The sequence below is a fragment of the Procambarus clarkii genome, chromosome 56, assembly GCF_040958095.1.
Source record: "Procambarus clarkii isolate CNS0578487 chromosome 56, FALCON_Pclarkii_2.0, whole genome shotgun sequence".
Lineage (NCBI taxonomy): Eukaryota > Metazoa > Arthropoda > Malacostraca > Decapoda > Cambaridae > Procambarus > Procambarus clarkii.
In genome coordinates, this window is record NC_091205.1 from 21,871,277 (window position 1) to 21,889,856 (window position 18,580).

Consider the following 18,580-nt stretch of genomic DNA (forward strand, 5'->3'; position numbering starts at 1 on the left):
TGGACACAATCAGAGAACACTATAAACTTCAGAGGTCCGTGTTGTTCAACGTCCTCCCAGCGAGTATAAGAAATATTGCCGGAACAACCGTGGACATCTTCAAGATAAAATTAGATTTTCTAAAAGAAGTGGTTGACCAACCGGGCTGTGGTGGGTATGTGGGCCTGCGGGCCGCTCCAAGCAACAGCCTGGTGGACCAAGCTCTCAAAAGTCAAGCCTGGTTTCGGGCCGGGCTTGGAGAGTAGAACACATCCCAGAACCCCATCAAGCAGGTACATAGTGATGTGTACAGTAAAGTATATTAATAGTTCTTCAGAGTTTGCATTCGGTTAGATCTACTTCAGCAGGTGGTGCAAAGGTATTTGTAGCCTAAGCCTAGCCGTAGCAACGTCTCGTGTTTATATATAAAAAAATACCAGAAGAACCTGGGGAGAAGTGGAGGCGGGCGAAAGGATTTTAATTCTTTGTTGGCGGGAAGGACTGGGTTTTGGGCGGCTGGTGGCGCATCCTCGTGGCGGGAGATGGGGGCCCCGGCTGTGGGTCTGGAGGCTCTCTCAGGCATGAGGGGTGGGGGTTGAAGGCTGGGGGGTGTCGGGGGCGATTCATGCTAAGGGGTGTGGGGGTTTGGGGGGGGGTTTGTTGACGAGATTGAAGTACCCAGTTTTGGGTGTGTAGAGTTCTGACATTTTTGGGGGGCTGCCCAGAAAAACAAGCGGCCAGTTAAATGGCAGAGATCTTGTACCATTGACGAGTGTGGCAGGCGATGATTGGTTCCTGCCCACTGTGACGTCACTGTATAATCGTGTATGAACATTTGGTTCGTTTAAGATCGTTTAGATGACCTTACAGAAGGTGTATGCTAAGTGATTGGTAAAGATTAAGCCACCCAAGAGATGGCACGGTCATGAATAGCCCGTAACTATGCTGTCACGGGAGCATTATATATGGTGAGCACTCTTAAAGGAGCATCACGCAGGACCCCCACCTACTCATGAACAAATCCACAAGGGACAAGGATTCGAACCTGCGTCCGAGAGCATCTTGACGCTGCCTTAATCGACCAGCCTTAACCTACCAACTCCGTCAGGTGCGGTCACACGTGGTGTGTGTATGCAGCATTAGACTCTCATCCTGGGACGACGAGTGAGCCGTGTCCAAGGACGCTGGACTCCTGCTCTTCCCAAGCCGACAAAAACAGCTCTCCAAGAATGGGGAAGCTTGGCGCCATAACCACCAGTTTGTTTTTGCTGGGATAAGCATAAGTGGGGCAAGTTTTACACTTCTGCCTATGAAAAAAGGCAGTTTTTGGTCTCAGGATTGAACAAATAATAGGTAGGGTTGGATTATGGCGGCGGTGAGGTGACTTCCTCACGGGATGGAATCATGTCTAGTTGTCAACAGCGGGCCATACTACCGGGGGGCCTCGTTAGCTGTGGTAGTTGTGCGTTGTTAATAACCCCCCTCCCCCCAACACTAGTTACTCCGTCACCACGATCAATGCCACCAGATATATTTAATTATGAACTACGCTAATTATAAAGACGACGAAGTGGAGAGCGGCCGTTATAGAGAGGCGGTGGCAGGAGGGAACACACACATTGATCACCTTCACAATGTGTGTCCGGCTTGAGGCTCCACCCCACCACCGGTGTTGGTGAGGTGGTGGTGGTGACTGGTGGTGGTGGTGATGACTGGCGGTGGTGGTGATGACTGGCGGTGGTGGTGATGACTGGCGGTGGTGGAGTCATGGGTGGCAATGGGTTATGGTGGTGTACGCATATGGTTGTCGGTGGTGGTGATTGTAAGAGCGAAACAAGGGAGGAGGGGATGGGGTCCTGGTGAAAGGAAAGGGGCGCCACGTGAGGGGTGGGGTGGGGGGGGGGGGCACAGACGTGTTCAGTACTCACCGACCTTCATCTCCGTCCTCGGGGACGGACACCCTCACAGCTTGACCTTTGACCAGACGAGATCCACCCCATCCCTCGGGTATTCCGTCTAAACCCACCTCCCCATTGGTACTTTCACCTGTCCCCCTCCCCTTATCCGACCCCTCCCTCTCACTCTCTGGGGCACTCATCAGAGCTGCTATTAAAAGCACTACAACAACCTTCAGCACGGGCTCACCATAGCCCGTGCTACATGAACACTTCGTTCTGAGTAGCTAAATCTAAAACAACAACAACCTTCTGTGGTTGATTGTTCAATAAATCCCTGAACTTTATGTTTAACAGATCTCTCGTCCTGTCCATGGAGGACAGAAGAAAATGTATATATGCTGGTTAGCATTGTAAATGTGTGGCCACGTCTGTGGTAGAAAATAATAATAATAATAATAACAATAATAACAGAGCTGCTAGATGGAGGAGCTGTTGCCCCTCCATCTAGATGAGTAGAATTTGTTTTACCTCGACACTTGTTATGGTTTAACTTGTTTATCCGTACCACCAGAGTACGCGTGTCTGTGCGTGTCTGCTCGTCTGATTTTTTCTTGTTTTTTTTTCCAAACTGCATATCATGTGTACGCGCACACACGCATTGACTATTTGTGCCTGCATGATCGAGCTCTTAACTCTTAGACCCCGCCTTTCTAACCGTAGGTTGTCTTAAGTACCGACTTAAAGAGTGAGTGGACACAATTCAGAGCTTTGGCTCTTTGGTCCCGCCTCTCAACTGTCAGTCAACTGGTGTACAGATTCCTGAGCCTACTGGGCTCTATCATATCTACATTTGAAACTGTGTATGGAGTCGGCCTCCACCACATCACTTCCTAGTGCATTCCATTTATTAACTACTCTGATAGTGTTGGATCAACAACGTTGTTATGGATGTGTGTGAACCTGCCACTGCGGTCAGCAGCTCAGCCCATCGTGTTATCCTCGGGAAACCTTGCCCCGGGCCCAGGCTGCGGAGTAGAACTACTCGTGAAATCCTCTACATGTAAAGTACAGATTTCCCGGAAATCTGGCAAAGTTCCACTATGAAGCAGCCAAGGGATGTGCAAGAGGGGCTGAATGGTAGGGTAGACCAGAGTCTACCCTACACATTCCTTCCAAAATGCAGGAGAAGGTAGTCAGTCCGAGGATAATGGGGAAGGTAAACTTTGTAGCGGAGGGGACAGGGTGAGTTTACGGGGTATAGTAATACCTGGAAAACTTGTAGCACTATGACAAGGTCACTAAAATACTACAGGAGAAAGAAGGGGACAGTATTTTCTTAGTGTCAAGAAGCTTGATACAGTTTCTCAAAAGATATTTATATACTTAACTGAATGACAAGTTGGAATAACTCTGTAAACGCTGAAAAAAAGAGTCGTGGAGTATTTAACAAACAGAAAAAAAATACTTAAGTGACAAGTGAAGACCCCCAAGACTCAGTCCCAAGACATGCCAGCATTTTCAGATAAAAAAAAAAAAACACTAAATTAAGAACAGGAGCACCCCAGAGAATTAGAGGCGCCTGGTCGGGGACGTTGATCTCTGAAGCCACGCAAGGTAAGACCTTGACAGACTCCATGAATGGGCAGACACATGGCTGTTAATTCCCCACGAAGTGTAATGTGTCTGGTATACAATTTCCTTTCCCCATAATGGTCAGTTTCCGTCTTGTACTAACAAAAATCTGTGGCATCTACAAGCCTAGCCTTGCTCTGTGTCCTCTCCCTTCCTCCCCTCCCCCCCTTTTCACGAGTTCTGTTGTCCAGGCGCACTGTGTGATTGAAGTCACATATAGTACTGTTATTTCTGCCTTACTGTTGCTGTTAGCCATCGTACGTTAGTCTTGGTATGTGTTTACAAAACGGGTTGTGTATAACTTGCTACTTTTCTGTTGATATTGTTCAGGTAACAATATTGTTCTCGTGTTATTTACACGAGTATATCTTCAGATATTTACTGTAGTCATCAGAGTGACACTTGCCATGCCTATCATCTTTGACACTTGTTAATGCCTCGTGATAGTATCTGGGGTTTACTTAAGTAGCTGCTGTTTTTGTTCCCAGTAGCTGAATCTAAAAACAAGAAGTTCCAAGTAGCACGGGCTATGGTGAGCCCTTAGTGGACTTACAGCCCCGCTCCTGTGCCGTGTGGGTGTGGGTGGGTAGAGGTGGGTAGTGCATGCAAGTGATTATAACCCTCGCCGCCGCCCACAGGCCGGGTGTGGGGCGCATACAAGTCAATCAAAATGATATGAACCAGCTGGGTTGCTCCTCCCGTCACTTGCATTCAGACGCAGCTGCGACTCGCTTAACCATCTCGGTTGCAAATGTTGTCAAACAAGGGTATTAACATGTACCAGTCTTCAAACACGTGTTGTTACAGGGTTTCTCGGACAACATGGCCGCCACCAAGATTGGCGTCAGCCACCATGACAACATTCCTTCAGGGGGGTAGGAAATGCTGCGACAGGCTGACCCCAAGAGCTTGGTCTAATTTGAAATTGAAATAAGTTTATTGAGGTATAAATACACACAAAGGAATGAAGTAACTCGCTCTTCTCACCGCGTTCAGTACAACGTGTTCATATATATACATACACACACATCAAGCAATAAGTATTTTGGGTGGTGTAATTGTGTGTGTCGGGTCGCGGGTGTACCGGGCCAAAGGGGACCCACTAAAACCAATACCAGGTTGACGCAAGATGACTAGCTCAGAGGCAGAGTAATAGTGTGAGAAATGCGTAACGGAGATGGCGGGTACACTCGTGGTGGAAGTCGGGCGCGAGAGGTCACCCCCGCAGCACGAGGTTGTGACCCCCGGGTGAGAGGGGGGGGGGGGGAAGTCACAGGTCGTGGGAACATGACCTGTGCCCCTCCTCCCCCTTTACCCTGTGTGAGGGGGAGGAGGGGCACTTTGTAAGGGGCACGCTTGAAGTTGTCCGTATTACCGTACGTTTCCTCCCGACACCATGGCCGTGGTCTTCATAACATGGAGACGCTTAGGGGCTGCGGCTCAATCACATATCTTTGCGCGCTCTAGTTTATTGTGCATCTTATATTCATCCTTTGAATCCTTTTTGCGCTACCGCTCACAGAATGAGTACGGGGTGCACAATAAACTAGCCGCTTCCGGCGGCAACAGTTGACAAATCTATCTTGGCTTCAAAACTGTAATTGGAAGAGATCTTTTGGGGGCGGATGCCATGTGAGGGAGGAGCCGGGGAGATGACGCAACATGTCGCACTTCACAGGTATTGAGGGATGCTCGTACTGGAGTTCTTCGTGAACGCCATGGTAAGGCACGGTGTTCACTTGCACGGCAACAAGTGAACACTGCCACTTGTGGGTTAGCCAGCGCGATAAGACATAAAACATGAATGCTAACAATATATTTAACTTGTATCATCTTGAGGGTTGCAACATGTTAATTCCTTGTTGGCAGTGCTCTGTTCACTTGTCAGTAAAGTGTCTCAACTACGTCTGGGTACAAATGATGGGATGAACAACCAAACTGGTGTTGACCAGACCACACACTAGAAGGTGAAGGGACGACGACGTTTCGGTCCGTCCTGGACCATTCTCAAATCGATTCAATTCTCAATAGACTTGAGAATGGTCCAGGACGGACCGAAACGTCGTCGTCCCTTCATCTCTAGTGTGTGGTTTGGTCAACATACTTTAGCCACGTTATTGTGACTCATCGCCTGCAACCAAACTGGTGTTCTTCCCAATGTGGGGTGTTGTGTATGTTGCTTCGTCCAACCCCCTCACAGGATGAGCGACGCTGCACAGTAACCTCTCACTTTGGGGCATAATTATCATCATCATTCTCTCTTCCCGTTTTCCTTTTCAGAAGTACGCCAAAGACCGTATCTTCCGCTGTACCTCTGGCATTGTATAGTATGGGTTCACACGTTACACCCAGCGTTGCTATTGTTAGTACTGCTGTCGTATATTATAAATGTTATTGTAATTTAACACTTTGTAAAAAAAATCGGTGCAAATGTTAACGTACTGGACTTGTTTCACACACACCAGGCTTGGGGTAAGTTAGTGTTTAAAGGTCCGGTGGAGAGCCTGATCCCCATGTTAGGTGTGAAGACTAGGCGGGGCGCAGCTAGTGGTCGTTGACTCCAATCAGCTCATCCAACCAGTTAATGGCTGCGGTGCGCATAGTAGTACTGGAGGCGGTGGGGTGATAACTATAGTAGTAGTAGGCATCCATCAGTCTAAGGAGATTATGGAGTTGCGCTCTGGTTGTCGGCCTGGAGTGGCCTCACCAGGGCGCAAAGCCTGGGTAGGTTGATTCGGGGGAGAAGCTGATGGCATTCTGGCTTGATGGCTTGTACTAACTGAAGCACCTGTAGCAAGCTGTGAGAGGGGTGTCGGGGCCGTTGATATTGAAACAGCAAATTATATTTTTTGCTGTTTTTCTGCCATGTTCCCCCTTTTTTATTTTTATATTGTCTCAACACATTTTATACTTTAATCTCAATTAGTATTAAGTTTTAGTCTTTAGTGTTTTTCCTGCCCGAAACGCTTTGCGTAATAGTGGTTTTAGACATTGTATGTACTAGCTCTATCTATAAATTCAGCAATATTTGTATCACCCCTTGTATGTATGTACTTTACCTGAATAAACATTTGAATTTGAAACGTTGCTCTGAATCCGTTTACAGGATTACGTTTCCTCGCCCTGGCCTCCAAAAACCTGCAGGCGATGAGTCACAATAACGTGGCTGAAGTATGTTGACCAGACCACACACTAGAAAGTGAAGGGACGACGTCGTTTCGGTCCGTCCTGGGCCATTCTCGAGTCGATTGTGGAGCACCTGATCCCCGTCTTAGAGGATGGGGTCGAATATTGGGTGCACAATGAAACGACGTCGTCCCTTCACTTTCTAGTGTGGTCTGGTCTCCAAAAACCTGGTTGACTAGGTTATTGGGCGCTGTCTGACGCAGGAATCACTGCCTGAATAATCAGGCACCTTCCTCTCTGCATATGCTCTACGTCAGCAAGCTTAGAATGGTGGTACGGGTGTGCAGTAATATTCCACTTTTATTAGTACTAGTCCTAAAAAGTACCATCGTACTTTTAAGGCCCGGTAGACACGCTTCAAAAAGGCAAAAATTTTGCTAGTACAAAAAAATGTATGTACTAGCTCTATCTATAAATCCAATATTATGTTTGTAACTAATCATCTGTGTATGTACTTTTACCTGAATAAACATTTTGAATTTTTGGAATCATTGGAGTGTCATCTGCCGTTTAAAAGGTTCTTGTAATCCAGCCTGTCATTGTCAAAGACTAGTAGCTGGATATTATAGTAAACGGCGCCACACACTCTCCCCTTGTGTGTGACACCTCAACAAATTCGCTATTGATTAGTTGAAACTTGTAACTGTTTCGTTGACAGTGATTATAATTCCTCGTGACTTTTGTGGACATTTTTTTGAAAGAACATTAGCCAGATTTTCTTGTTGTAGACTGTTATGAATGTTATTGACTTGGAATATATCAGGGGGTATACTGGTGTTCAGCACGAGACATAGTCATTGACGTAGTGGTAATCAATACAGCCGTGTTTAGCTGGTTACTGCATGCCACTCTCTAGGTAGAGGCCGGACGTCTCCCCCGTCACCTGGGAGTAACGCCTTTCCGTGGGTGTTGGGGGAAGACGGTTGTGGGGCTTGCCAGCTCTTCTACCGCTGTAATAGGTAGCAGCTCTGTGGTCGTGTTGGGTCTACCTTGTGGCTACCTTGTGGAGGTTCGGTCTCCGGTCTGCCACCAGGCCTCTCAGTTGGTTGGCTTGGTCCTGTTGGACGCATGACAGTCTGGTTGATCAGGTCTCCGTTCCTGTGTGTGCTACAATTGTTATGATGTTCTGTTGTATTTATACGGTGTCAGTGACCCCGTAGTTAAGGTGCCACGAATATTATATATAATCACATCTCTGCGGGGTCACGACACGCTATCTTGTCTTCCACTTTTTGTGTATTTGGGGTGAGGAGGGGGGGGGGGGTGTTAAGGCGGGGATGTTGGGGGTTCGTGGGTGTATGGGGGGGGGGGTTGCGCCTCTGTTTTTTTTTTTTTTTTTTTTTTTTTTTTTTTTTTTTTTTTTTTTTTTTGGTTCCGAGTAGCTGAATCTAAAACACCTCTGCTTACTGAGTTGCGATTATTAAGGAAGAGATCTAGATTTCTAGTTTTGACTGCTTCTGTGCTTAGTACATTTATACCGTTTGACTTGCCAATATTCTGGCATATTTGCTCTTTAAACTGTGAATGGTGGTTGCTTCCATCACATTTGAATCCCTACAACTACCACCTTGACTTTAATGGGGGTTTGCTTGATTCCCGCAGACTATTAGCGAGCGTCTTCGCCAACATAACTCATGACGAGTTGGTTTGTTCATACTAAACTGGTTGCTGGGGAAGGGGGGCGTGACTAGCTTTCTATGGCTTTATACCACTGGTGTGTTTTCCGTACATGAAGGTCCGTGTATTCCTAGCTTGCTTCCAACACCGTGTTGGGCACCTTGGTGATTAGGGGCTCTGGGAAGTGACGGTTAATGTCACAGTTGTATGCCTTCTTTGTCATCTACCCCTGAGGCTTGTATGCTGGGCGAGCACAAGTCTAACTCCTCCAGGAAGATGCCCATGGGACAAGCTCTGTGATACTGTTTAATTTCAGAATGCGATCCCCTCCTGTTTGGGAATAGAGCAGGTCAAGTCTGCCCTCTGAACGGCTGTAGCTGACAAGCTCTCGCCAAAGAGTTTCAAACATTCCCGATGACCGAAGTGATGCCAGGTCTATATATATATATATATATACATTGTGTACGTGGGAAAAATTACTAGAACTGGGCCAGTTTCATGTCGGTAAATCCATGACTGGTTTGTAGGTAGAAGCCCAGAATACCAATGCAGACTAATGTTGCCCTTTTTGAGAGGTCTATTCTCTACAACTGGCAGGTTGTGAAGGCCGACATGTGTGAAGAAAGAGTTAAACTAACATTTGCTCACTTCGTGGCAGCAGGGTATAGGCTCCCAATATAGCATGATCCTTCCTAACTTACATAGACGTTATCACTGTCAAGCCTATGGAGAAGTTACGGGTTTAGTCCCCCCCCCCCAAAAAAAAAAATGAAAGGTAGGACCATTGTCCTCCCTTAGACTTAGAGAGGATATTAATCAATAAGTCAGCTAAAATACCTGATCAACTAGGCTGTGATTTATACGTTGGGCTGCGAGCAACCGCGTCCAACAGCCTGGTTGATCAGACGACCAACCAGGAGGACTGGTCGGAAACCGGGCCGCGGGGCTGTTGTTCTCTGGAAGCTACACGAGGTAGGTAGCCTTCTAATGACAGCACGTTACGTCTCTTGAACTGAACGATGACTGTACGATTTTTTTTCTTAATTTTACGGATTCTTGAAATTCGAAATTTTGCGTTGGTTGATTTTTGTTATGGTGTTCATCGCTTCAGAGGGCTAATAACCACGTGGAGGAGGTTGAGGTCAATATTATCAGTTTAGAGGGCAGGAGAGACTTAAGATATGTTGCCACTTCCTCTCCTTTCCCCACCCTTCTCAGCATACAATTTTCTATAAATAGTTTCACTGTATTATCTTTCGTGCATCTCGTACTCAATTATCTTAACTACATGAATTATTCCCCCTCCTGCTTTTTACTTTCCAGCTCTGATAACCTCTTAGCAGAGTGCTTGCTTCCTGCCGCACGAGTTCTCCTCCGTAATGGCCCCTATTTGCTTACATATTTTCTTTCCACCTTTTCATTTCTTGTTCTGTTCCTTAACAAATTCTTTGTTTTTTTTGTTAGTATACTGGCTTGGTCACCTCGGGTTCTTCACTTGTTTCATGTCCCTTTCTCTCCCTGAGGCGCCATCTTTCAATTTACTGTATAGTAATTCCTTGCACCAGATGCGTGACACAGAGGCGATATGATCTCACGCTGCTGTGTTGTTCCTTTTGTATTGGCACCGCTCTGCTGCAGTGAATGGCATATGGGTGTGCTCGCCAGCACTCGTGCCACTCGCCAGCTTCCCAAGCACAATACTAAAGGCGGTGGATGCTTGTAAATTCCCCTTCACGTACTCCTTGCTCTCTAGGTTTGTTTACTTTTTAGCTTGTTACTAGTTTATTAGTTCAGTTCCTCGAGGTGGAGGGGTATCTGACCTGCCTTAATTATCCAGCTCTTGCCTTGTGTCCTAGTCAGGTCACACACCCCAGCACACTGGTTACAGTCACACAATTCTGTAATCATCATTTCTATTTTGATTCAGTAACTATTTTTCTGTTGTTGTTTGCCTCTAATTCAGTCGCTTGTGAACTGTGGTAGTGTTACAGCTTGAGTTTATCGCTGCTTAATATACAAACTGCGGAGCACCCCGACCCATCTGCCCTTCCGGGTTAATTAGATATTGGCGTTTCGCGCACCCATTCCAGTCGGTGGAAGGAAGGTTCGAGTCGTGTGACACTAACCCGCTTTGGAAAAGTAGGTTAAAGGTCATTGTGGAGATGGTGTGTTGCAGTGTTCATACTTGTATCTAAACACTTTGATCGTAGCAGTTTGAGATGAGCATTCACGTTGCCAAACGGGATTTATCTGGGGATTAGATTGATGACTCTCTAGGCCAGGCATTTACTACTAGGTTATGCAGAGGGTAGAAATAGCCTAAGCTACTCTATCCATTTTTTATATATTTTATGGTCTCGATAAACGTCCTTGAACTAGTTTAAACAGTAAGTTTTTGCTTCACCTTGATAGAGAGAGAGAGTGGTGGTGAGTGAAAGACTGCTGACAAGAGGATTAGCTCTTGTCACTCTTGAGAATTATTTACTCACATTGTGTGTTGATTTTGTCCCGTCTTCCTGTAATTATCGAAGCTTGCAAGTCATTTAAAGTACTGCTGAAGTTAACATGGCTAGGGAATATGAAGTACTTCATTGTAATTGGAATCTTAATAGTTGTGTATAAATATTATAAGTTTCTTCTGTTATTTACGGGTGGTACACAAAATTATAGGCTAGTAGATACAATCCTCAGAATTGGAAGGCTAACAGTAGCCAGTTGTATATACAGTATATATAAATGACGTATGGAGGTTATTTTACATATTGTAGGTATAGGCATTTTGAGGTTCATAATGCACGTAGAAATTTTGATGTTTTCAGTTTAATGCATATCAATTAATATTGCAGATCTCGACGGCAGAGCGGCAAGTGTTCGACTTCCTGGGGTACATGTGGCTCCCCATCATCGCAAACTTCTTCAATTTCATCTTTGTGATATTCGGCTTTTTCGGCGCTTACCAATACAAACCCAAGTATATTATCATTGTGAGTATCGACTGCAGCAAGTCTGTAACACTGTGGGGTTAATTGCCAGCTAGTTGATGGGTTCATAGTATATGTACAAGGGGGGCACATGGCCAATTTTTAAGATGCACACAAGGTAGGTGTTAAAATGACTAGTAGGCAGTAACTCGGCATTTAGTGCAATTTCAGCTATATAATTCTTAGTTGAATTATTATATCTCGAGAAAACCACCAACTAATTGTTATTGAATGTAAATATCACAGCATGGGCTATCCTAGTCTCAAATAAAATATCTCTAATATCCCAAGATAACCACTGGTTAGTTGTGACTAAACATCTAGAAAATCGTAAACGTGGTGCCAATATTAAAGGAATCGGACAGGAAGGCCCCAAGTTACAGACATGTCACTGACTTGTATCCCCGTGCAGAGTGCTTGGAACATACCTGGAAAGGGTTCTGGGAGTTCTACTCTGAGCTTGGCCCGAGGCCAGGCTGGACTTGATAACTTGGTCCAACACTGTTGCTTGGAGTGGCCCACAGGCCCACATATCCACTACAGCCTGGTTGGTCTGGCACTACTTCAAGAACTAGCCAAGTACTGGGGGGCCTCGCCACTGTAATTACCTAAGTGTAGTTACAGGATGAGAACTACTCTCGCGGTGTCCTGTCTTCCTAGCACTCTGTTATATAATGCTTTGAAATTACTGACGGTTTTGGCCTCCACCACCTTCTCACCTAATGTGTTCCAATGTCTACCACTCTGTTTACAAAACTGAATTTTCCTATATTTCTCCAGCAGCTTTGTTTTGTTAGTTTAAATCTATGACCTCTTGTTCTTGGAGTTCCGGGTCTTGGGAATTCTTCCCTATCAATTTTATCGATTCCTGTTACTATTTTGTATGTAGTGATCATATCGCCTCTTTTTCTTCCATCTTCTAGTTTTTGCATATTTAAGGCCTCTAACCTCTCCTCGTAGCTCTTGTCCTTCAGTTCTGGGAGCCACTTGGTGGCATGTCTTTGCACCTTTTCCAGTTTGTTGATGTGTCCATATCTTAATATATGGGCACCAACTGCTACATATTCCAGCTTTGGTCTAACAAAAGTCCTGAAATACACTGTGTATGTGTGCGTATGTATCACACAATAAGCTACAATATTCACTGCTACTTTTAACTTTACAGCATCATTTCAGAAAATTAAATTTATATAAGTACAGTAATGTATTGTTCTTCCTACAGTACCTAGTATGGCAGCTGATATGGGTCGGATGGAATACATTCGTCATCTGCTTCTATCTGAATATTGGCATTCTCGACAACAGCAAAGACTGGCTCAACTTTGGAACTGGGAGTGCTTCATGGTGGGAGGTCAGGGATTGATTTGATTTCTTTGTGCTTAATAAAAATTAGTAAAGCTAATTTTGATTGTTACATTTGAAAACATGTTCTCATAATACTAAATACCTGTAGTATTAAAATACAATTTACGATTTGTCAGTTTTGTATACTGTTTAGGTTTAACTTTACAGCCCCTTGGATTTTTGACATTGTAATACAGTATTTCTAACTTGAAGATATTAAGCCAGTTTCTTCAATACCAGTACTGTATGTGAATCCTCTTCAGGTGAATGGGATTGGATGTCAAGCAGTGTATACAACTAACCTGACAAACCTAGACCCCCTACGACCAATGCGACCCTTAGAGGTCAATAACTGCCTCGTTGATTATATTTATGTGGAAACTATTCACGCTGGTATCCAGTGTGCTTTTGCGGTAAGAATAGTTAATTTACGTTGAAATGCAGTATCCACTCAATTTAACGGCCTATATGGGGCTGTACCCTAGTCGTTATTTCCGGAGCTCCGTTATTTCCGAAGTTAAGTCGGGTCGGGTAATTTTTCAAGTAACATTCAGGTAGGATATATTTTATACTGTATAACTAAAATTAAATAAAGTTCATTGTGTAATTGCATTCCAATTTAGTGCACGGCCGACGATTAAGCCAGTTGCTGGCTGCTGCATGGATGATGTGTGAACACGCTCTGATCAAGTCCAGATGGGTGGGAAAAAATTGATTCATTCCTTTGTATTGCAAAATATTTCATGTATCAATCAGTGAGTTAATATTGTCTTAATAAAATTTTAGAGATGTGTTTTGATTTACCCTGAACAGTGCAGGTAATGTATTTTTAATGTTACGACACAGGCTGTGGCGGCCATGCCATAACAATGGCGATCGAGCCTTGTCACTGAGAGCTAGCCAAGACGAAATATTTTGAGCTCACCTTTTCTCTACTGACGATAGAATATACATTTGCAGAGACTAATATGTAGCTTTTGTTGAAAAAAAAAATTAATATCTTGTAATACTATAATAAAATTGGTAAATTGACTTACTTTTAATGAAGCTGAAGATTACGAAGCTGTGATGATTACGTCATCCTCTGCAGCGCTTGTTTTATATTGTTTATATTGTATACAAGGTACATACTGTATGTACACTTATTTTCTGGCACTCACTTCACACAACAGCTAGCCTTACTACTAATTCACATGAGTTCTAATTCTACTTCACTATTGACAATTATTTCTACTGTATATTTACACTGTACAGTATCTTTTTGTCTAGGCTTAATTAATCATTAACACTTACAATACTGTACTCTATCAACACTTTTTACACTAATTTATATGCCTTTCAATCATATTTTATATCGTTAGTGGATGACTTGTCACGACATGTTGGTGGGAATTCAGCATCGGCGGGTGCAACATGGCTTGTAGAGCATTCGTTGCTGGCGGATGTTCCACGACTTGTCGATGGGAATTCAGCATCGGCGGGTGCAGCATGGCTTGTAGAGCATTCATTGCTGGCGGATGTTCCACGTCTTGTCGATGGGAATTCAGCATCGGCGGGTGCAGCATCGCTTGCAGAGCATTCATTGCTGGCGGATGCTCCACGTCTTGTCGATGGGAATTCAGCATCGGCGGGTGCAGCATCGCTTGTCGACGAAGATTTTTCACGAACCGTTGAAATCATGAATTTATCTATTTTTGTCTGAATCTGATTTTCTCTGGCTAACGTTTTGAGACATTGCTTTAAGGCTGTAAGGTGTACATACAAATTTCCAATAACCTCATGTTTACTTTTTATTGAATATTCAATGAGTTCCTCAACTTGTTCCAATCTTTTCTGATATCCGACACCTCTAGGCAGAGCCTCACCAACATCGTCCGAGTCATCATCAGAGTCATCAGAGTCATTTCCGAGAACACTTTGCGCAATCTGTTCTTCAGTTAACAATTCATAACCAGGATCGTAATCATTTTCTAACCATTCATTGATATCATTCACTTGTACACCCTGACCAGCTTGGAGCAACATTGTTCGGATCGTTTCTTCAAACCCTTCAAAATCATTGGCTTCATTTTCAAAACCTTCGAATTCACTATCAGATACTGCTGCTTCACATCTAGGCCTCTCTGTTAAGTTTCTAACATGAATTTGTTAGTGTGGTTTCTTTCACTTTATTCCAAAGCCTAGCCCAGTGGAATATTGCTTCCCTGATTGTGTACTTTTTTAGATTTTCTAGTGTTCTTTGAGCCCTTGTATCCTTTCCTGTCAATTCATCTTCCTCGCTAGGTAAAACAACTAAAACATCTTCAAGCATTGCTGTTTGGTACATACGTTTAGCAGCAAGGATAACACCTTGGTCCATGGGCTGGATCAAGGATGTTGTGTTTGGTGGAAGTGCCATGCATTTTATTCTGCCATCCCTTGAAATTAACTTGCTAATGGGATGAGCAGGGGCATTATCTAGCAGCAACAATGCCTTAACCTCACTGGCCTTTATTCCACATTTGTTGATCTGGAATTCTCTGACTTCTTTGCAAAAGTGGTTTTCAAACCAGTCCGTAAATATTGTTTGATTAAACCATGATTTCTTAGAATTGTAATATATTACAGGTAATGCCTGCATTATATTTTTTAAGGCTCGAGGATTTTTAGACTTGCCTACCACGGCACATTTTGTCCTGTGAGAGGCATCAGCATTAGCACAGAGCAAGACTGAGAGCCGTTCCTTGCTTATCTTTCGTCCAGGAATATTTTCCTGCATCCTACTGGTTAAGGATGTACTTGGTACAGCTCGCCACATAAACCCAGTCTCGTCAGCATTATATACTTGATATTTGCTTAAATTATTACTGACAATGTACTCGTTTAATTTAGCCTTGAATGAATCAACATTAGTGGGATCAGCACTTGACGCCTCACCAGAAATTTTTTTGGTGTTTGAAATGTTATGCCGAGCCTTAAATCTTCTAACCCACCCATCACTTGCATTGAAATCTTTTATACCTAATTGAATGGCAAGTTTACTTGCTGCAACTTTAAGCTCTTCAAATCTTATTGCCATGCCAATTGTGCGGTGCTGAATAAACCACTTATACACTGCAGCATCCAATTGTGGATACTGACCAGACTTTACTGTTTTTCTCGAACATGCAGCACCAGAAGTAGCACACTCTGTTGTGCTCACATATTTTAATAGAGTATCCTTCTGTTTCTTGATGTCACTTACTGTACTTTTCCCGATGTTAAACTCTGCTGCTGCTCGTGCATGAGAATATCCTTTATCAAGTTTCTTAATTAACTCCAGCTTCTGTGCAACCGTCAGGCGCTTCCTTTGGGTAACTTTTGGCATTTTGTAAATTAAAAAGATCACAATTACAGTACAGTAATATCCTTCACAATTGAAGCTAGCCGCGCGAGTTCACGGTAAACAATGGGAACACATAGCCCGGCGGAGTATATTCTAGGTCCGCGGGAAAAAAAATACCTAGTGCCTATACTATAAAAGGTATTTAATAAGAAAACAAAGACTTTTGCTTAATAAAAACTGTTTCAAAATATTTTATTAATAATAATTTACTATTTTCTTCATTAAAGTGAATCATTTTAAAAGAAAATTAAGATGTAATATATGACTGGACGATCCAGGTCGGTGGCGGCCTGGGGCCAGATTCACGAAAGCACTTACGAACGTGTACATCTTTCCTCAATTTTTGACGGCTTTGGTTACATTTATTTAACTCTTTACAAGCATGAAAACTTCCCAATCAACTGTTGTTATTGTTATAAACAGCCTCCTGGTGCTTCGGAGCTCATTAACTGTTTAATAATTGTAAACAAAGCTGCCAAAGATTGAGAAAAGATGTACAGGTTCGTAAGTGTTTGCGTAAGTGCTTTCGTGAATCTGGCCCCTGGTCGCCATGTGAGGGGACGCTGATGCCACAACAAACCCAATACCGACCGTCGGTAATATCGACCACAGACCGGCATAGCAGGCTCTAGATACCGGTCTCCCAAACCGGTCGTTAATACCGGCAGATCGGTATAAAAGAGGTCGTGAAATTGAGTGGATACTGTGTTTAATTAAAACATTTCTTTTTTTTACATGTGATACAGTACAATACGTTTTCATATACTGTAAATGGACTATTGGTAATATCACATGGAAATTAAGTACAATAGTGTATACCTGTGTTTAATTAAAACATTTTTTTTTTTTTACATGTGATACAGTACAGTACATTTTCATATACTGTAAATGGACTATTGGTAATATCACATGGAAATTAAGTACAATAGTGTATACCTGTAATGTACTATAAAGTGGTATGACTAGCACAATTACATCATTTTATTACAACAGTTTATTTAATCATTCAAGTGTTAATGTAGTTGTTATTAAACAAAAATTCATTGGGCCACTTGGTTTCATGAAGTTTTTTTTAACTTTTGTGCTGCAAGTTTTAATATTACCGGCCTGTTAATTATCATTTGGTATTTCAGACATTTGGATTGTGTGTGTCCATTTACCTTATAAAGATCTTCTCCGAAGAGGACGACAGCTGTAAGTAATCATTTACAACTACTATTTTACTATTAGCCAAGTAACTTGTCACTAGCAAAAAATTCATATACTGTTTTTTAAAAAGTTAAAGCCAAGTACAGTACAGTAGTTAGTAAATGGAGACACATTACATTACGGAATTAAGATTTAAATTTATTGAGTTAGATTGTGTTGTGCATTATTTTTTGAACAACTGGTGGAGTCTTAATATTCTTGGCAGCTTACAAACTTTCATGGTCTTGCAGTCGACTTTATAGGCGGGTTTGAGCAGGGAGTGACTGGTAACATGGCTGTTCAGCCCACATATGCCAGGTATTACTGCCTTTCTGGAGTCCCAGTGTCTTTGGGTTGTTCCCAGTCTCATGGGCCTCCCATCCTGCATGGCTGCCACCACCACCACCACCATCATTACCATCAGCCCTCCCTTCCCTCAGTTGGGCCCACACAAGCTTGTTATACACTTGAACGCGATTTGTGGGCAATTCGGCCCCCTTGCAGTGCACTCAAGTAATGACGCTCACAAGTTGTTTTCAGTAGCTAGTGGGTTTGTTGAGTTGCCGTGACCTGTTGAGCTGTATTTACCTGCTTGAGCATCCTGGTGACGTTTTTTGCTGTGGAATATAGATTTTGTTTAAATTATCAATGGTGTGGTATTTTGTTAATGAATAGAGCATCAGTGTTGCTTTTATCATTTTTTTTTTAATTTGTAACTGTGTGGATTCTATCACTAATACTGTAGAATACAACCTGTAAAGATTCCCTGCAGGGTTTAGTAAACTATTTCTTTGCAATTGTTATTTTAACTTCCCATCTGAGACAATTTATACCTTTTGAACTTGACTATTGTAAGAGCCAAATCCAGCTAGTCTGGAATATTATTTTGAGGTTCAAGGAAATTGCATTTCAATCTTTTTAGAGATAAAAAATCTATTAGCCAAATACTTTTAAGTACTGTATAACAGATTATGAACTTATGATGTCATAACATTTGGTATATAAATTAATAAACTGTAAACAGATTACAGATCATATTCAATAAAAACTGATTGTCTTGTATAGGTCTTTATTATAGCTAAATTGAAGGGGGGAGGAGCACTATTCATATCAATATTTCCAATTTATTGCATGTAACTGTTGCTGACAAATTATCAGTCTCATTTGATGGGTATAAATACATGTTAATGTGTTTAAATACAGTTGTATTTCTTATTAATTCAATATTTTTTCAGGCAAAGCTAAGAGTAGACCGACATCAATTTACTCTGTTGAATACAGGTAATATTTTAAGCTGTTTTCTTGACATGTCAAGTCCAGTAGATGTGATATTAGATGTGTTGTGTATTTGCATTTTTTTGTGGTGGATCATTGGTAATGTATTGCCAAAA

General features: G+C 42.9%; 1 protein-coding gene across 1 annotated transcript in view; it reads left to right on the plus strand.

The window, feature by feature from the left end:
• NKAIN (Sodium/potassium-transporting ATPase subunit beta-1-interacting protein) overlaps positions 1 to 18,580 on the plus strand; it is a 66,067-nt gene that overhangs the window by 42,083 nt on the left and 5,404 nt on the right. Inside the window, exons 2-6 of the mRNA XM_045762844.2 lie at positions 11,159 to 11,296; positions 12,516 to 12,644; positions 12,901 to 13,050; positions 17,135 to 17,195; positions 18,425 to 18,470. Coding sequence (XP_045618800.1) covers positions 11,159 to 11,296; positions 12,516 to 12,644; positions 12,901 to 13,050; positions 17,135 to 17,195; positions 18,425 to 18,470 — 524 coding nt within the window. The remainder of the gene's footprint in view (positions 1 to 11,158; positions 11,297 to 12,515; positions 12,645 to 12,900; positions 13,051 to 17,134; positions 17,196 to 18,424; positions 18,471 to 18,580) is intronic.